Source organism: Xiphophorus couchianus, chromosome 9 (genome assembly GCF_001444195.1).
Source record: "Xiphophorus couchianus chromosome 9, X_couchianus-1.0, whole genome shotgun sequence".
Classification (NCBI taxonomy): domain Eukaryota; kingdom Metazoa; phylum Chordata; class Actinopteri; order Cyprinodontiformes; family Poeciliidae; genus Xiphophorus; species Xiphophorus couchianus.
In genome coordinates this window covers 32,031,342-32,052,399 of record NC_040236.1, presented here as the reverse complement: position 1 = coordinate 32,052,399, position 21,058 = coordinate 32,031,342, and the positions used below count along the sequence as shown (strand labels likewise).

Genomic DNA, 21,058 nt, shown 5'->3' with positions numbered 1-21,058 from the left:
AAGGCTTTTGTATTTGGATACACTGATTAGAAATTGCATGTTTACAGTTATTTAATATTGTAAGAGCTGCAGCAGATGTTTAGAAATGATGTAATTTTGGGCGTGCCGTGGTGGCGTAGGGGTTAGCGCGACCCGTATTTGGAGGCCTTCAGTCCTCGACGCGGCCGTCACGGGTTCGACTCCCGGACCCGACGATATTTGCCGCATGTCTTCCCCGTTTCCTGTCAGCCTACTGTCGTATAAGGGACACTAGAGCCCACAAAAGACCCCCTGGAGGGGTAAAAAAAAAAAAGAAAAGAAATGATCTAATTTTAGCATCCACCAGGTATTAAGCGGGTTTGATTTTTTTTTTTTTTTTTTTTTTTTACTTTTTCAAAAATTGGTAAAAAATCGAGATCAGCAGGTCAGGCTTTTTAAAAATCGGTAATCAGCGATTAAAACTCCATCACTAGTAGAATGATGTGCGGATAAAAGCGTAGATTACGTTTAAAATGTATAAATAAAAGCATAGATTACCTGCAGAATGACGTATAAATAAAATACTATAGATTATGTTTATAATGACGTGCAAATAAAAGCGTAATTACCTGTAGAGGTCGGCCTCCGGCTGCTGACACTCCACCACGGCGTGCAAGGCCTCCAGCTGGGACACCGACTGACACACCGACGTCTCTGGCACAGAAAAATGGGTCTACAAGCAAAACAAAGTTTAATATTGATGTAAAATTAGAGAAGCTTTTAAATAAATATATAAGCATATTGACAACTAACAAATAACATGAAAAAAGTTTTTGTTTTTGTGAAGTAAAAACCTTATAGGCATCAGAATCCATTTTATTTATGGTTTCAGTTGTGTGTGGTTTCTATTTACTTTTTATTGAATGTTTTTGTGTTTTATTTTGGACTATGCTATGTCTCCCAATTCTGTACAAAATTAAAGTTTGTTGGAGAGGGTGAACTTGCATTATTATGCAATTGTCAATATTACTTGAAAATAGTCTAATAACAACAAATATTATCATTTATAGCAGTAATTTCAGGAACAATTTATCGTCCAGTAAGATGTGTAATCGTGGCCTACAGTTAAACAAAACACTGATTGCATGAATTACATTTCAAAAAGAATTTATGTGTGCATATAAATACTAAAACGTATTAAAGCAGACATGGTATGAATAAGAATGAACAGTATAAATAGATTTGAACAGATCGATCGGTCCTAATCGGTTCCTTTAAATCGGCGATCAGCCAATAATTTCATGTGGAACTGATCTTACTTTCCTCTGAAAAAGTCTAAAAATCTGCCGCTTCTCTTTTGAGATGACTGGCGTCTGGATTAATAACAGTCATCTCACTGCTGCCAACTTAACTTTGTTGCTTAATTTAGAGACTTTTCAGAAGTCTATAACTTCCTTCTCTCCTTCTCAGCAATTAGCCACAAACATAACGACTTTTTTCTGTGTTATTGGAAACGCTGCCAAGATGTTTGTCGTCGTCTTGATTTTATCTGTTCATACTGTGCAGGTAAACATATTGTTTCTTTCTATAAAAAAACAATATGTTTCTTTAAAAAACATTTTGCTCTATAAGTAAAATGGAAAATAAAAACTTTAATTTCTAGTTCTTACACGTTTCATTTCAACATGACTTCATTTCAAACGTATCTTTATAATCTGACATTTCAGCATTCTGGACTTTCCTCCTCCAAAGTTCAGCTACAGATGCTGACATCTCAATGCATTACACTAAAAATCAAACAAATCACACATAAACAACTAACTGAAGCTTCCTTTAGATAATTTATCTATTTATGTTCTTCGATCACATGAGGATCACATGACTTAACTCTGCATCTAATCGACTGTATGAAGGAGTTGCTGGTCATTAAAGATCGAGATAAAAGGTAAGAGAGGCTCAAAGATCATCTGAACAGAGTGAAGAACAGACCGGCACACTGCAAAAAACGCAAAATGTTACCAAATATTTCTAATGCAAATATCTTAATAGACTTGAAATAAGACTACACTAATTACAGCTAATTTTTTAGGAGTTTATTCTAAGTAAATAATTCCCTAATATTATTCCCTGTTTATATTCTAGATTTTGCCGTCTTTTTGTGCTGATGATGATATTATACATTGATTGAAGCATCATTTAAAAAACCCAGACATTTTATGTTTTACACTGAAGATTTTGTTTTTCCACAAAAAACCCCCACAAAAACATGCGAGTGTTGTTTGTGTTTTGAGCATTAAATGAATCTGGAGGATGAGGATCATGAACACTACTGAGTTACAAACTAAAACCTAAATCACCTGAACTCTATAAGTGATGTTTTATTTTGAAACATCGGAATAACACGTTCGCGTTCCCACACTTGTTTTCCAGGAGACGGACCCGTCCATTTGAATGGCACTGAAGGACGCAGAGGCGTGCATGCAAAATGTTGATTTGATTACAGTTTGCAAACAAACCTTAAGGTTGGTTTCTCCATCAAGGCTGGCTGTGGTGATGTGACAGGTGCCGTCCGCACGATCCGACGACAGCAGCACCAGGTCAGCTGGGAACGTCTCATCCTTAGCAACACGGACAATGTCCCCAACCTGAACATGTAGAGTTAAAAAACAACAACAAAGGTTGGTGCTATCCCATATTTTTACTGAGAAAGGTTGTTTATTGCACTGTTGTGCTGTTGAAATGTGTTTCAGTATCATAAATCACAATAAATACATCGATAGTTTGCAAAGATTCAATCCTGTTGCACAAATCTTTTAGCTTTTATTATTAGAAGTATTTTAACAGATAATATAAAGGCAAAATGTTTCACTTAAAATGTTGACTAATGAAAAGACAAATAAAAAATTATCTAAATGATCAAATCAGAACAAAAAACATTACATTTCGCTGGCAAAATAAAGTGATAAAATTATAATCCAGACTAAAGTTAGTCTGTGTTCTAGTTAATCTAAATCAAAAGCATGATTTGATTTAAAGGGGCAGTGTTATGTATTTTCCAGCCACATAGTGACATTTTATAGCATCATAAAGTAACTATGTCGCCTTCATTTGTTATTAAAATGCTGTATATATGAAACACAAATTAAAACAAACTTTACTTCATAATTTAACTCCTTGAAAACGGGCCTCTGTCTCTTTAAGAAGCTCCTGCTTTGTCTGAAACTCTGCCTTCAGGAAGTCATACCAAGATGGCTCCTCTATTAACCCTTTAACCTTTTGACCAGCATTACTCTGAGCAGTAGCTCCTATAATGAGCTCAGCAGTTACACCAGCTGTTTGCTAATTGCTGCTGGCTAATCTGAAGGAGCTGAGCCTTGAAGGCAGAGCTAGGGCCATCCAGGTGTTTTGCACAGCTGAATGGTTGCCATGGAGAGTCCATAAACAGACTCCAGGTCTGCTTAATGATGAGGGAATAACATCATAACATGATGCAAAGCTCAGAAAAGTTAACTTTACATAATACTGCCCCTTTAACGGGAGTCAGTGCTTCAGATGTTTTGCAGTTTTCTGGAAGTTTGATCCACATTAGTGGAGCATAAAAATTGAATGCTGCTTCTCCCTGTTTGGTTCTGGTTCTGTGGATACAAAGGAGACCAGAACCAGAACCTCAACTTAAATAAATGGTATAAAAAATATTTGTTATGTTTTTTTTGCAGCCTCACCCTGATATTTTTGGATCTTGTCTGGACCAGACTCCCACTGCGAACCACAAACACTGGAGCTCCGTTCACCTCGTTGTCCGCTTTGTGCCTCAGCCAGTCCTCGTAGCCCTGCGGAAAAAAGAAAAGTAACTTCAGCATATTTAACAGTTCCTAAAGGTTTAATAGAATTTAAAATTTATTCATATTTCAGAATGTGTTCTTCCATTATTGTATCGTTATTATTATATTATCACTTATCGCGATAACGTCTGGGACAATCTACTGTCCAGCAAAATTTGTTACTTATTTGTTCCTCATTTTAAGTGTACTAAAATATTTAAACAAGAAACTAGACCAAATAATATAGTGAAATAAAGCACCTTGGTTTTAGTTCCACATTTTCGGCACAGGCAAGAGGAAGCGAATGTTTACTTCTGTTCTCACCTGTTTAATAGCTGTAACTGTGATCACGAAGAAGAGAGGCAGCCCGCTGGTAACTGGGGAAGTTGGAGTGTCTATCATTAACTGCAAAGAGACAGAGAGATGATGGGAGTGGAGACGCGAATGGGGCCGTGGAGCAGCGAGCCGCTGTCATAGGAGCGGAGGTGGGCGTGTTCTTTCACAGAGAAATGAGCCAGACATGCAAGAGAAGCAGCGGCTGCCGCATCAAACAGGAAATCTCTACAAACTTCCCTCAAGTGTTAACTTGCACAGCTGAGGAAGTGGCCACACATGCATATGTTTATACTCTGCTTTCTTAAAGTCTTTGAAGAGGTCACAGCCGAGTCAAATGTCCCAACAAAAACAACAGTTGGAACACTTTAAATATAGTGATCTAAAATATCATTAGATTTTAAATAAAGAGATGTTAGATTTTAAATTCAAGTGAATTTCTAAAATAATGTGACAGTTCAGCTGTAAGCGAAAATGTAAAACCTTGGCTAGGATTTTTGTTTAGCTTTTAAAGTCGTCTGTCCTGGGCGCATGAAGGTGGTTTATGAAACAGGAAATGCAGAGTGAAGGCGACTGAAAAAAGAAAAAAAAAATACAGGTTGTGAGTTTGACACACGTCTGGTTCTTCAGAGCTGCTCGACCTCCAGCTCTTATTTAATTTCCTGCAAAGCTATCAGTTTCTGATACATTTTTCTAACATTTCCTTGATTATTGAATTGTCTGCATACAGTGGTGTAAACAAATGTGTGTTTTATGTTAGTTTTTTTATTATATGACAATGTAATGTTCTTAAATACTGCACATATCTCCACTTTTACATTAAAAAGATCTGAAAGGTGTAAAATAAGTGTTGAATGTATCATTTCTATTTTATTTTCTAAGTAAACATGTTCCTAATAGTGGATTTGACATGAAATCATCATCAGATGTTGTTTAGTAACAACCCATTCAATCTACCCATGCAAAGAAATCAGACCACAGACATCCAGGATGGAAAGTAATGAATGAACACACTCAGTGAAATGTATTTACTGCTTGGTACAAAAGTCTTCAAAATGGCTCCGGTACGGAGAAACTAGTCGCATGCATTCAGGCGGGACTTTAATCTATTCTTCTGAATCCTGAATGTTCTGCCGTTTGGCTGAAACATGGAGGGATTTATAAAATAAAACTGCTGCCATGACGCGTCGGAACAGTCGGTGGACGTTGGCGACGTCTTTGTATCGGGGTTTTTTCTTGCCGTCACTTCTTCCCGGTCGGCCATGTTTGTTTACTCTGAGCTCACTTTTGGTCTTGAGATTTAGCGAGATTTCCCATCTGACCTCTGATTTTTTTTGCTTTTCAGAGTAAAAATGTAAGTTTCTAGGAATCCCTTGGAGATAAATTTGACCGAAAAAGCTCAAACTGTCCATTTCAGAAAATGTCCCCTTCACTTCTCCCCTCTTTTCCTTCAGATTTCAGGACAAGATGTCTTCAGTTTCACTGAAAGTTTGAGTGGGTGAAATGACAAATCCTGAGACGAAGCCAAGCTGATTTCTTTGGAGCATCAGGGCCACAGCAGAAACATCTGAAAGCCAAATCCATCGTCTACGCAGGCTGAGTGATTAGCTGTGAAGGCACGGCGCTTTGGGCCGGACGCAGCGACACAAATATTACCAAACATGTGGGTGCAGCGTTTGTTTTTTATGTTTTTTTAAATGAAAACACAAGGTAGACATCTCTACCTCCAGGTCCTCAGAGTTAATGACACGTCCGCTGATGCACAAACACACACACACACGCCCACACGTAAATATGTGCAGCAGAGGAGCTGAGGTCACACATGACTCATCACCAGCTGACAGAGGAAATCATGCACTCGCTGAACCGATGTGTGAATTTACCTGCACAAGGAAGATGATGAGGAAATAGAAGTTCGCTATCCTGCGAAACTGCTCGAACAAATTCTTGGGGACAAAATTCCAGATTGTGTACTGAGAGAGAAGGAATAAAAAGGTTTGTATATCTGGATTACATCAAAAATAATCCAAAATACACTTTAAATTACTCTTCCAGCACAGCATTCAACGTTTTCAAAATCTTTTCCTGTTAAAATCAAAATAGGTCAATAGATCAGACATGAAAAATCACAGTCTGTTGGCAGCAAGCAGACAGTCTGGACAGTCCGGACTAATTCACTTTCCAACACACAAGCCTTTTGTTTGCGCTTTGCTCAGCCGTCACCAAATAAAGCTGGAAACATTCACTTTAAATCAAACTACAGGCTAATTAATTCCACATTGGAGATTTCCCTGGATCATTCGTTCCTTTACCGGAGCTGCTGAGGCAAAATAAAATAAAATCAACTTAAACCAACTTATACTGAAGGAAATAAAATATTTTTTCAGTTTATATTGTTTATGACATGGAAAAAACAACAAACCAGGATACAGTAACAAAGCTAAGCTTAAAAACAAAGCTAAGCTTAAAAAAGGGACCATGTCAGAGACTAGCTTACGCTAAAGGATAGTTTAAAAGTCTGAATCAGAAAAGCTAATTGACTAAGAACGGTTGGTCCTCCAAAATGCTAATATTTATGGCTGTAACAGATTCTGATACCTTGGATGAGATGATTCTGTTGTCTGCGAAGCGCTGCGGTATGTAATGGCCATGCTCAGGGAAACGGTTTGCTACATAAACAGTCCTGGTGTCACTTTGATGAGGAGGGTCAAAGCCCTGAGAAAACAGAGACAGAAGGGAGGAGAAAACAACTTACTCTGGTTGTTCCTATGGCATGAACATGTAGATGTTAAAACACAGAACAAACAGCAGCTAGCAGTAAGAGTTACGAAATACACAACGATTATATTTTAATCAGAGCCATACCACAGGAAAGTGGCAAAACAGAAACAATGGCTACAAAATTAGAGTGTAAACTTATTTATTTTATTTTTGCAGCAAATTATTCATTTAACTGTTTTAGCTATTTATATATATTATTAGAAACACACTAATAATCCAGTTTCTTTTTTAAATAAGAAAATAAACATTTTACTGCCTAAAATGAATTCCTTTAGTAAAATCATTTGTAGCAAAAGATGAATCTCCAGTTAAAAATACTTCTAGCATCAACATGTGAAAATCTCAGCACTTTCTGCTTGCCTTAGCATAATTACAGCACATGGCTGATCTGATGCAAAATATTTGGTTTAACAGATTCATAGTTTGATTAAGGAGGAACCGATCTACTTTTACTGATATGTGAAGTTTAGTATTCGATAAAACAGCTGAATTAACTTGAAATGTTTTTGGTTTGTTTTGCAAACACAGACATAAATATGATAACTGCACCGGTACAGCTCCCTTAAACAGACCGACAGCTTCTCTAGTTTGGTCAAACGTGAAAACATCTTTAATTTGTTCAGTCAGCTCAATTAGCAGCAAAATAGGAAATGCAAAAACAAATAAAGAAACGGAAACTGACAAAAACAACAGGTTGACTACTTTGGTCAAACATGTGAAAATAAACAGCAACAAACTTCAAATGGTTCAGAATGTAAAATTAGGAATTCTAGATATGATGTAAAATAAATAAAAAAGGCACGACGTCGCTCAGAGCACAAAGCGTAGAATAAGACTGGATAGATCTGCACTTATAGATCAGGTACATTGTCTCCAATACCCGGTCTAGAATTTTTTCAATATGGAATCAATACGGATATAAATATTGGATCGGTGCATCTCTAAATCTCTTGATATGAGATTTTTTTTTTTTTACTGAATTTGATCCAGGTGAAGCCAGAACTACGCCAGCTGAGTTTCGGGTAAAACATTTCCGCAAAATGTAAATATTTTTTCTACAGTTTTGGCCTAATTACTGCTCTGACTGTGTTGTCCTTTGAGCAATTTGGCTTTCTTTCTTCAGTCTGCATTTTCTAGTTAATTAGAAAATGAAGTTTATAAATTAGTTGATTCATCTGGTCTCACCAAACCAACACAGGTAATAAAATTATTGATGGCAAACGGCATCTCCCAGTTTTTACTTTGGATCTGTGATTTGCAGAAATTTCTCATCTGGTCAGAACTCTAAAGTCTCACAAGGTGGTAAAGAGCAGTAAAGAAACAGCTTCCTAAATGATAAGACTAGCATAAAAGAATAAAAAAAGCTACGCAGAGTAACATCCTGGTTATGAATGACCTACACTGAGACTGATGTACCTGATTCGCCTCTGTGCTGGGGACTGCTGCGGGTGATTCACAGGAAAGGCTCAATTTAAGATGAAGCTGAACTCGAAGGCTGAGGCGCTTGGGACTCATGATTTACTTTGGACACCAGAGTTTCTGTTTTTGAAGAACCTGCAATTGATGCTGTTGGATTTCAAAGGGAAGTTGTGAAATAAACTGAACAGCTTGGCACCAAAACGCATGAAAGAGCCGCCGTCGTTGTCATAGCAACACTCCGGACCGCCCAGGTCTTCTGGTTCTGGTCCGCTCTGTGTCCCCAGAACCAGAACCAAATATAGAGAAGCAGCAATCAGCTTCTATGCTCCTCTAATCTGGAGCAAACTTCCAGAAAACTGCAAAGTTGCTGAAACAGTGACTTCCTGGTTAGTGTTACAGGTAACACTTTATTTGAAGGGGTGAGCATAAAACTGACATCACAAACATGGAGGAGTCTCCGTAAGTGTTGTCATGAAGTGTCATTTGGTAAATAATGACATTTTGTTTTAAAGGTGTCATTATGACATAATGAAAAGCTATCACTTTTAAGGCACCTTTCTATGCTTTAAAAGCAGGGCTGAAACGATTCCTCGAATGATTCGAGTACCTCAATTATTAAAATTCCTCGAGGAAAATTTATCTGCCTCAAAGCTTTGTTAGATTATGTTTTATTATTTAGCGCACTGTGTTCCGGTCTGGTGATTATTTGTGTTGCGCAGCACTGTCACTGATGCGCAGCACTGTCACTGATGCGCAGCACTCTCACTGATGCGCAGCACTCTCACTGATGCGCAGCACTCTCACTGATGCGCAGCACTCTCACTGATGCGCAGCACTCTCACTGATGCGCAGCACTCTCACTGATGCGCAGCACTCTCACTGATGCGCAGCACTCTCACTGATGCGCAGCACTCTCACTGATGTGCAGCACTCTCACTAATGCGCAGCACTCTCACTGATGTGCAGCACTCTCACTAATGCGCAGCACTCTCACTGATGCAGCCGACAAATCCTGCATCAGTGCAGGGGGTTTGTCAGCTGCATCAAAATTTGTGTATTTTGCTAAATTGCAGTGGAAATACCTTTTTCGCATCACACGTGTCACATGATAACAGGATGTTGGTACTGGTGGAAACGACAAATGAAGGCAACAGGAAGTAGTTGGAGAATGACGGCATCGCATGTTTTCAATGACTTATCGTGTGAAAACTTATTCACGTGTGATTTTAGATGCGTTTTTTTATTTAATGGATATTGTGAAATTTTATTTTTTGACTAGCAGAACATCAACAAAGTTGTAGTAGAAACTCAGCTACTGTCACAGAAATGCACTAAGCAGAAGTGGGTACGGAGGATGCACATAAACCTGACAGGCTGAGGTCAAAGGTTATGCTAACTATGGCTGGACCGACAAAACAAAAATATACTGTTTCAAGAAACTTAAAAAGCGGTTTCTGTCATTGCAAAGCCAAAACCGTAAAAAAATATTTGCATATTTTTACACAATAACTTCAACATCAACAGAACTTGACAAATTTTACTTCTGAATGTGGCCATTAAGTCAAACTCAGGAACTAAGACAATGTTTCTGACCACAGCTTCTACAAAACATTCATCATTTCAGAAATACCTCCAAACTCAGAAGGCTGATGTCTAAATGGGAACTTTAAATGTTTTTTTGTCTCATCTAGATTATTGTAATGCACTTTTTACATGTTATATGTAAAAAAACGCTTTCTGTCCGTCCTCAAAACTTGAATAAATCTATTTCTATGCAAGCTTCCTTTGGTTTATTGTTATTTTGAGTCTAGATTCATTTAAAAAGCTGCTGAAAAGTTCTTATTCAAAAGTGTTGTGGCTTTGTGAAGCCAATTTGTAAATATGCATCTACCAAAGGAGCCATGAAGAAAATTTACCTTACTGCAACATTTATTGCCAGTTTGCAACTTTGCAACAAAGAAAAAATGGCACCCAGATAATAATAAAAAAATTTAATAGTCCTGCAAATCATAGAGATGCAAAGTAATGCTAAGGAAGATCATCTTTAAATATTTTCTAGAGTACAGAAAGAGGTGAATGTAGGAAGCATTATTTTTAAACAGTTTTCACTAAACATTTTTTTATTAATCTTACAGTTTATGAATGGAAAAAGCGAAAACAACCTGTACTGTAAATTAATAAACTGTAATTTTGCACAACTGAATTAAAAGTAAACACAAAGCGGCTGACATTAGACTTTTCAATCTTTCTCTTCCAGACTCAGATGCCCACATCAATTTAAAGGCAGACAGATAATTACGCCCTGCCCAAAGCCTACAAGTCCCAGAGCGCATTGGTGGAGCCACAGCCATGACGAACAGCACAGAAAACAACCAGAGCTGAGCTAGGAGTGGTGTTAAAGACAAAAAGGTTTTCCGTCTAAAACAGAAATCATAAAAAAACATAGTGGCTTTAAACCTCATGACTGATGATAACTACAATAATTGCAATGATGTACATAAATGCAACAACATGGAAAGACAAAGCTGCACTCTCTGAAAGCAGCTACTTTATGCCATCCTTTATTGATACAGCACAGTTATAAAACTTGTTCTGGAATGAACTGGGTTGCAGCCACTCGTAGTAATATGCTAATATTTTCTTTCTCTAGCGTTTCTGTAGACGTAGCAACAATGATGGAGTGGTACAAGATTATTTTCCAGTTGTTTTACTGCTTTCTGACAACAGATTATTAAAGTTTTTATGACAATGTCCGTAAGAGATCCTGCAGGAAACTATAAGTAACGACGACACATAGGAGGTGTGCAAGTCAGTAAAATTACTCTTTAGCTCACGGCTTTGGAGCAGAACCAAAAAGATCCAACCAAGAAAATGTCAGTGTGAGTTTTCACAGATGCTCGTTGCATAAGCTATGATTACAGAAGGTTTTTATGGTGTAAATGCAGAAGTCAACGCATGATGTCTGCTCTGCATATGTAGGAAGTTTGACACTAAAAGCCAGTCGAACTGCCACTCCGACATCTTTCTCCTCTTTACTGTGTTAAAAAGAAACTAAAGGAGAGAGAACAAGCAGCAGGCATACGGTCGCCCTCCGACAGGCCTTTTAATTAGGCCAGGTGTGCTAAGGTGCAATTTAATTAAACTCTTAATTAACTGGGCAGGTCAGTTATAACAGAGAGGTTAAATGAGCCGGGTTTATCTCAAATTACGACCCAAACTCTCTGGTCAGGTAACGGCTGAGGATTAACCTCTGAAAACAGAAAAAAAAAACTAAAGTTTGAAATTTAAACACAGTCAAAGAGTCGGTGTTTCCAACTAAAGCAGCAGGAAGCAGTCAAGGTTATTATACTCAACTAAAATGGACAAAATAACAAAAACTGAAATTGAGAAAACATTTCCGTTAACTGAAATAATTAATGACTGGAACAATAACTGGAACTATAACCTGCGTTTAAAACATGCTAAAATTGTAGAAGTAGTATTTTTCATTTTTGTGTTTGACTATTTATTAGCCTTTTAATTTTTCTTCCCCACACACACAATCAGTTTACAGCAGGTGTTGGTAAATTACAGTCGCTGGTCTACAAAATGACAATGGCAAAAGTTGGGAGAAAACTCCAGAGTCTGTTGGTGGTTCATCAATAACTGAGACCATTTTTTGAAAATAGTATTTTTTTCTGTTGAGTTTTTATTATCGATGTTAACATAAACACAACACTTTGACCTTTTTGAATTCCAGGGTTTCCCTCGGTGTATTTTAAGCCTGGCGGGCCTCCAGGCTTTACTTTAGCCCCAGCCAGGCTAAGCATTGTTTATTTATCTTAGCTTAATGTTTGTCTTTTTAAAGTTAGAGATTTAAGAGTTGGAGTTTAGGTTAATAAAGTCTTCCAATAACATATAATAACCTAGTGACATTTTCACATTTCCTGTTAAAAAAGAAACTAGCAAGTTTTCTGGAGGGAAACCCTAATTTCTGCACCTAAAACTTAACCAAAGCGTCAAAAAACTAAAACTACTACTACAACTAATAAAAACTAAATCTAAATATTTAGATATTTAGTTAGAGTGAGACTAGAAATCACCTTCTAAAAACTAAATAAGACCAATTGAATTAGACAAAAAGTCACAATGAAACAAAACTAAACTAATGAAAGACCCAGTAACCTGGAACTGATCAGTGATTAACAGATGGGAGTTAAAAAAATCAACTGAACTCATTCTTTACTGTGACATCATGGTTTAAGCATGAGTAACTTATCTCACATATTCACACACCCTGCAACCGTCTCTCCATTTATTAACCGGATACTAAAAGTCAATGAAGGCCTGTTTTGATACAGGCTGTAAAACAAAAAAAACCTTGCTTACTTAAAACTTGCTCCTGGTTTTAACTTGCTCAGTTAAAACCAGAACTGCAACATTTCTCAAGCAAAATCTTATAAATTTAGTATCCAACAATGCTCTACAACTTAGAGCAGCAACTTTAAAATGGCAACATGCATTTCTGTAGTACTACTGCTAAATTTGGTCTGAGTATTCTGGTTACTTTAAGATTATTCTTTTATGACTTTAATAAGTCACAAGCTAAAGCATAAAGTAAAGTATAATCAGCGAGTCTGGGCCTGTTGGCGACTACAGTACCGGCCGTGTCGTCCATTCAATAACAGCATTTTATTTGTTATTCTGGTTAGCAGAGTTGGTAAATATTTACTTGAGTAAATTTTGAAGAAATTTACTTTTAGGAGTATTTTTTACTATGCTGTACTTTTTACTTTTACTACAGTAATTTTATAATGAAGTATCTCTACTCTTGAGTAAACTTTCTGAATTTTCTACCCACTGAATGAAAAGAAAACATGTTTTAACTAAAAATTCACCAGACACAGACACACACCCGGAGTTTCTGTTAAAGTTTTTTAATGAAAAAAACTGATTTGGAAAAATTATATTTTACATGGTTTTGTTATTTTTTGTTACTTATGAATTATTGTTGTTTTGGTTGTTTAAAATGCCAAAAATTCCACTTAACTTTATATTTTGTTCTGTTTGATTGTGTAATCTTTAAATATTAAATGATTTTTAATTTGATCAGTTACTCAGTGCTTGAGAGGACTTTTTACCAAATACGTTTTTACTCTTACTTGAGTAATTTCTTGGCTACTTTGTAATTTTACTTGAGTACAAATATTTTGAAGTAGTGCTACTCTTACGTATAATTTCTAGGTACTCTGCCCAGCTCTGTTAGTTAGCAGTTTAAAGACCTTTCTGACTTTTGCAGGCTCCAACTTTTAAAGATATTAGCATTTTCATTTCAAGTCTAATTTTTATACCACATTTCAGCAACAAAGCAGTTCAGAGAGCTTTACACTGTAAAACCATAATACAGTAACCAATTATGAAACAAGTAATCAATATAACATTTTGTCAAAAGCCACCATCAAAATCAACTGATCCAGTTACTAGGAACCAAAAGCAGCTCTAACCCGGTGGGTTTTAGTCTAGATTTAAAGGAACTCAATGTTTCAGGCGTTTTGTAGTTTTTTGGAAGTTTGTTCCAGATCTGTGGTGCATAGAAGCTGAATGCTGCTTCTCCATGTTCGGTTCTGGTTCTGGGGAAAAAGAGCAGAACCTGAACCAGAAGACCTGAGAGGTTTGGAAGGTTGCTATGACAACAGCAGCAGGTCTTTAATGTATTGTGGTGCCAAGCCATTCAGTGATTTATAAACTAACATAAGTATTTTAAAGTTTATTCTCTGGAAGGACTGTAGAACTGGGTGATGTGCTCTAACTTCCTGGATTTAGTCAGAACTCCAGCAGCAGCTTTCTGGATCAGCTGCATCTGGAGGATTATTTTTAGACAGACCTGTGAAGACACTGTTGCAGTAATAAATGTGACTAAAGATAAACGCATGGAGGAGTTTCTCTAGATCCTCGAAATGTATTTCAGCTGCTAGAAGGCTGAATTTGTAACCATCTTTATGTGTCTTTGAAGGTTCAGGTCTGAGTACTTCACTGCACATTTCTAGCTGTAATAACTGAAGCTGTGTGCTGACTCTAAATCGTTCCTATTTAGGTCCAAAGATAATAAAATTAGTTTTTTCTGCACAGCAGGATAAATTTATGGCACCTCCATGCACTGGTTTGTCATAAGTATTTGTTCTAAGTATTTTTAAAGGTTTTATGAATTTAAACTTTGTGAGTTTTGGCATAAAACTAATTTCAAAATGTTGCTAACATACCAAATACAATGGAATCAACAAACAATTTCAAAGTACTTGGAGGAGAAAGTAGCTGCAATTGCAATGGGGTCACCTGTAAAACTTCAGCAGGGGTGGCTATTTTATTTTATTTTTTATCAATATTGTCAATTTAAAAAATCCAACTAAATTCAAACTGCCTCATTTTTTGGTTTGGCTAATCTTTTATTAAATTTTATTTACAAATTTATCGACGCAAATATGTGGAAAATCATTTCATATATATTAGGCCAACAGTCACATGATTAGGCCTGTCACAATAAATCAATTAATCGCATGATAAATTAAAACAAAATCAATATCCATTTGCATAATTTCTCTCTTTCTACGAAAACTGTTTAATAAAAGTCTACAGTTTGGTGTTTTGGTCTCAACTAGCCCCTTTTTGAAGGACAACTTTTGCTTACAGAGACTTCCTAATTAATTTTATTTGTTGTTTTGTTTATTTATTTTTGATATTTAAAGTCTTTCGGGACTAGTGTTAAATGTTCATTAGAATTTAAAGTTAGTTGACATTGAGAATGTGTTCTTGCATTATTACCATTATATTACTAGAAAATGGTCTAAAAAAACAAAAAACAATATTATCAGTTATCACAGTAACGTCTGGGACAATTTATCGTCCAGAAACATTGCATATCGTGACAGGTCGACACATAATGAGCAGTAGCTCGTAATAATGATTTAGCTGCTATGTTCTAATGAGTGTGATAGTTTGTGATTATTGGTTAATTGGTTTTTATTTTGCTGGTTTAGCCATTTCATCAAAGCCTGCTTCCTTTTTGCTATTGAGGATCTGAATTTGGATTTGTTTTTATTACTATTATAAAAACCACACTGATAACATCAACTAAATCTACTTACTTCCCAGGACATAGCATCAACCAATATAATGGAGTCATCCACTGTTTCTCTCTCTCCTTTTAACTTTTTAATTTTAATTAACATAAAAAGTGCTTCTACGGGTTTCTTCCTGTTAAAGGGGAGATTTTCCTCTACACTGTCGCTACATGCATGCTCAGTATGAGAGATTGCTGCAAAGTCAACGATTTTGGTCCAGAAGGAGTGAATGCTGCAGTCAATGACTTTCTGCAATGTTTTGTTTTTCTTAAAAATAAATTATTACTCAGTTAAATTCCTGAATGTAACCTCATGTCACTAAAAGAAATGTATAAAAGCCAATTACAAAATTAATTGGAGATAGATTTTATTTTCTGTCATGCTCCCAACTATTTACATATTTCACATAAACTGAGAAGCAGAAATTTAACATTTCTATTGTTTTATCTCGGAAATGGGCTTTCATTCAAACAGGTAAAATACCGGGAGATTTTATTATCAATGCTTTTTTTTTTTTTTTTTTTAGACTTTTTCGTTTGTTTTTAATCCACATCTGATCTCAATAAATTTGAGCCATTGTGTGCATTAACAGCTAACACAACAATGGCCGTTTAAAAGTCATCTTGAAAGTTAAACAAACAAACCAAACGTTTTAAAATATTCTACTGAGGGAGAGCTAATGTGCAACCAACTGCTAAACTCAAGCTAGTTTGAAAAAAACAGGAATAAAAACGTAGTTTTTAAGTGCTGTATTAAAAGTTTGAGAGGACTCGGTGTAACTTTACCTACTTTTACGTTGTTAGCCATCTAGTTGGTCCATATTCCACAGAAACCGGTCCAAGCTGGATTAAAACTGTAGCAAATTGTCACTTAAAACTGAGTTTAAACCTGAACGCGACCCGTTGTTTAGTTCCAAACAGCTGAGCCACCAACCGCCAGCTAGCTCCGTCAGGTAGACGTTAGCCAGCCGTAACGTCTACCTGACGGAAGACGACAATGTTTTAAACACCTCGACAACAGCTAAAAAGGCTAGGTTAGCCTGCTAAAATCCAGCCAAATAAAGTTCGTACGTCTCTCCGAGAGCTGAGGCGTGCGTTAAATTCGGGGTATTGCTGGAAAGCGACGCTAATACAAGGCAGAGAAAGCGTTTTTTTACCAGCTGCTGCCGGATCCACCGCAGCATCTTGACAGGATACGCTCCGGAGAAGCCAGCACAAGACGTTAGCCCCGCGCTAGCACCAAGCTACTCCGACTAAGCAGTCCAGAAGCCGCAATATATCCTCCGAGAGGCAGCTCTCCTCGGTCGCATTGCGTGGCTCACTCGTATAATGCGACTCCTCATAAAGCAGGCGCTTCAAAACGTCCCCATTGCGCCGTGGATGGCGCCGGACAGATGATTACAAGTAAAAGTGACAGAGGAGAGTCCCAGTGCTACATCTCTCTCTCTCTCTCTGTCTCTTTGCTTTGCCACGATCACTTTACACGGACACACACGCCTACTGTCACACACCAACTTATGGCTCGGTGAGGAGCATACACTGGCTGCTCTCTCTGCAGCCTGTGAACGCCCCCTGTCTGTAAAATTAAATATTTATTTAATGACAAACCAACACACAAAAAGCTCACATTGTTAAGGAAGAAGGAACAGGAGGCACCAACTTCACTTTTTTGTTCACAAACTAAATTATGAAAAGTGTGGTGTTCAGTCTCCTTCAGCATGTAACCTTTGTAGCTAAATACGTTTTTGCATATTTGTTGAAACTGTAAGTTAAGAGACAATCTGTGAAAAAACTGGGGCCAGTGCTAAATAGAAGCAACCAATCAGAGCCAGGAGGCGGGTGTTAGTCCTGTCAATCACTAGCTTCTTCCCTTGCAGCTAGCATAGCCTGTTGTGAATGCTCAGGCTAGTTCCTATAGCCACAGATGACAACAAATAAACGATTTTCGTGTAATGCAAGTTCTTACAGGAAAAGCATTAGCACAATCAGTACAAGAGATTGATTGACAGCGCTAAGACCCTCCTCCTGGCTCTGGTTGGTTGTTTTTGACCAGAGCGGTGCATTTCTTCAGCAATAGATTAAGGAGTAGATGGAGAAGTTCATTCCTTTCACAGATTATCTGTCTCATATGTTATGATGTTATGTTATGGTGACAGTTTTAACAAATATATTAAAACCACAGCTGCTGTATGTACCTTTTATATAAAATGTTTTTTTTCTCTATCACCACCTTTTTAAAAATGTCTTTTTTGTTTTTTTACAAATGTAGGCAAAAAGAAAAAATCTCTCAGGAAGGTGATATTTCTTAAACTTTCACCATGTCCTGATGGTTTAAGACAGACAATAAGTGAGCCATTATTATTGTCTGTAGAAATGTCCCAAAAACAACCAATCAGAGCCAGGAGGAGGGTCTTAACGCTGTCAATCAACCTCATGTTGCAACTTACCAGAAGTCTGAGATTTTCATGTTTGAGTATTTTTGCTACAAATGATCAAGGACTAACAGAATGATGTTAAAATTAAAAGTTTTATTATTAAAAAAAGAAACTATTTGCATCTTGTAATGCATTTCTAATATTGTATAAAAAAAGGCCTAAGTGGTTAAATGAAAATCAGCATAATGTGCCAATTTTAATCCAATTAATCAATTAAAATATTTTTTATACTTTCAGATTGTTTTATGAAGTATGATAGACTTAAAGTCTAAATAACTGCATTATCTGTGAGACGTTTGTGAATATGTCCCACTTTCAGCCATGTTGCATTTGACTGAAAACATGCAGTCGTTAGCTGCAGAAGGAGCTAATGCTAATGACCCGGTGTAATCGATGTGTGCCAGCAGCTATATTTGGAGCAGAACAGCTGCAGCCGCCTGCCTCTATCTCTCCATCGCTCTTTAACTCTGGTTAGTGGACAAGTTTGGATGTTTTCCACTGATCCAAATGCTGTTATTCTTGCTTTATAAGGCAACCCATTCAGCAAATTGTTTTGTTTTCCAATTGGATCCCTATGTGGGCGTTATAACAAAATAAATGAAAGTATGGGGTTCAGTTCAGGTTTATTGTCAATGTGATGTTGCAAAACTACTGAAGCGTTTTTTTGTTGTTATTGCAAAAGCAGACATGTTACAAACTCTTTTTAAAAAGGTAGATTTCCTTTGAAAATCCAGGATTTAATCCGCTGCCTGCTGCGTTTCCCCCCATGTGACAGTCAGTGAAATCTCTAGTTTACGCCGACTTACGTAACAGAACTGCAGCACCAACATCTGGGACCTCCTTTCCTTCTCACATCTGGGCTAGAATGAACCTGGAGGTTTCAGGTGGGAAAATGATACGTAGGTGACCTATTACTCTTACAAAATTTAAATTAAAAAATGCTTCATTGAGAGCTTAAATAATCTAATAAAACTATGTTCATTACATTTTTGGACAAAATTATTCTTAGATAATGAGATTTTAGTCTGGTGAGTTGAGACTGTTTGAGCTTCTTTCAGAAATAGTCGTTTCGTACGATGGCATATGACGGACATCACAGATAGAAAGAAAAAAGGGAGTACATTCCTGCCAAACCCCAAAAATATTTATATAAAAAATCTGAAATTTTGTAGATTAATCTCAAAATTTTTCTAGAAGAAACAAGGACATTTCTGAGAAAGTTTCAAAATTGAAAATTTTCAGAAATTTCTAAAAGTTGGACAATTTTGAATTTTGAAACAAGATTTTAAGATTTTCTAGGAAATTTTTATTATTCTAAAAGTTTGAGTTTTTTCTAGCATTTAAAAAAAAAAAACCGTTAAAATTTCTGACATTAATCTTGAAATTTCAGATTTTCTTTTTCTAGAAAATGTTTGACTCTTGGAGCTCAGAAATGTCCTTGTTTTTTGCAGAATTTTCAGAAATTTTGAATCTCAAAATGTATAAGTTTTTGGGGGGAAATGTACTCTTTTTTTCCTTTCTATCTATACAGACCCTTGTATTATTCGGGCCTCTCTAAATCCATTTAAGCTGCTGCTGGCCACAACTCTATACTCAATGTTTACACTCACACCTGAAAATGGCTACAAACAGATGTGCAACTGTACCATCGTCCATCTTTAGAAAGCAGAAGTGGAGCCTCCAGCACAACCAACAAGAATGCAGAAAGTGGTTTCTTTATGGTAAGTCAATAACAAAACACTTGTCTTTTCCAGCAGCCATTGTACAACGCAGTAAAATCAGCTGACCAAATGTGCTGATCTCTCCTGGGGTTGCTAGGTAATGGGTGGAACTCACCGCACGTGTAATGTGGCTCAACAAGCAAGAGGTTTTTGAAGCGGCTCGTTTTCCACCAAAAAACGTCTTATCACAAAACGATTGAATGTTGTTTTTTTTTAAGTGCTTGGATTGTTTTTAGAAGAAGCTGAGACCCAAAGTTCAAAAACATGCAAAACTAAGACTAATAAATCCATAGAAATAAAGGGGGAAAATGTTTTTATCAAAGTACTCAGTCATTTATTTTGATTAGATTTCTTTAGTTTATTTCAGGTCTTTGTAAGCATGAGTTTGTGCCGATGGTCACAGACAATTGGCTATGTTTTTGTAACGGAGTCAGGAGAATGAGAGCCACTGATCCACAACAGTCTCAATGTCGTTTATGGAAACGGATGATGGCAAGGCACAAGATCATGTCTGGCCGCTGTCCCAGCTTTGTGCAGAATTGAATTTAAACTGCAGTCTTGCAAGTGCTTGGAAGAGCTTTTGGCTAACATTTTAACATTCACTGCCATGCTTCACAGGAGACTCCAGTTGTCCTGCAGGTGTGGCCTCATTTCTACCGTTAGACAACGTCTTCAAGGTTTTGTTTGGGGAGTTTCTGCAGTTATTTTCAGTCAAAAATAAAGATTTCTCACAAGAAGTATGTCATTTTATTGGAAATGGAAAAATACACTAGCATAGCCAAACAGGAAAGTATGTGTTTGTCAAACATAATATATATATATTTTTAATTTTGTGAAACTTTATCCCATGATGCACCAGTTAGGTCACATTGCCAATCCAAAAGCAAATTAATTAATTATCTTACAATTTAGTTTTCCACCCAACATTACAGTACCTTAAAGTATTAATAGTGGGATTTTATTCACATTTTTGCCATATTATAATTACAAAATTCAATGTATTTTAATGGGATTTTATCTAATAAACACAATGTAGTCTGTATGTGTGAAGATAAAGGAAAATAATTACATTTATAAATAACATAATGAAAATTGCTCTTTTGAGTAAACAGTGTAACATAATGAATAATAATTTAAATGTCAATTTATGAAAACTGGAAATAAATACAAATAATTTACTAAACATAAAATTGATTATATACAGTGTTGGTGTTGTAATAATACAGCAGATATCAATGTTTTTATTGTCGTTTCTAAGTTCTGTCTGCAATTTTGTCATTAAATATGTTATTTTGACAAAATTATTATTACATAAAATACTCTTACACAAGAAAGGTCAAACAATTCATATTCTGGATTTGCAAAGTTAGTAGACAAGATTTATAGATTTAAAATACTGCAAAAAAAAAAAAAACAGTTCAAGAAAGCATCGTGTCAGGAAGTTTCCAGGTTTTATTTTTACCTCTTAGTGTTGGTGAAATAAAAGCAACTAAA

General features: G+C 36.4%; 1 protein-coding gene across 4 annotated transcripts in view; it reads right to left on the bottom strand.

The window, feature by feature from the left end:
• The window catches only part of atp11b (ATPase phospholipid transporting 11B), a 58,949-nt gene extending 42,044 nt beyond the window's left edge, over positions 1–16,905 (bottom strand). Inside the window, exons 1-8 of one of the 4 annotated variants that reach the window (XM_028026988.1) lie at positions 16,199–16,320; positions 8,310–8,459; positions 6,711–6,827; positions 5,996–6,085; positions 4,104–4,184; positions 3,681–3,788; positions 2,475–2,603; positions 588–691 (exon numbers count right to left, since the gene is read on the bottom strand). In XM_028026988.1, coding sequence (XP_027882789.1) covers positions 588–691; positions 2,475–2,603; positions 3,681–3,788; positions 4,104–4,184; positions 5,996–6,085; positions 6,711–6,827; positions 8,310–8,408 — 728 coding nt within the window. In that variant the 5' untranslated portion in view covers positions 8,409–8,459; positions 16,199–16,320. Of the gene's footprint in view, positions 1–587; positions 692–2,474; positions 2,604–3,680; positions 3,789–4,103; positions 4,185–5,995; positions 6,086–6,710; positions 6,828–8,309; positions 8,460–16,198; positions 16,321–16,565 lie in introns of those variants that run through there. The other 3 variants (XM_028026989.1, XM_028026991.1, XM_028026992.1) reach the window with 3 other exon arrangements.
• Positions 16,906–21,058: the final 4,153 nt, after the last annotated feature.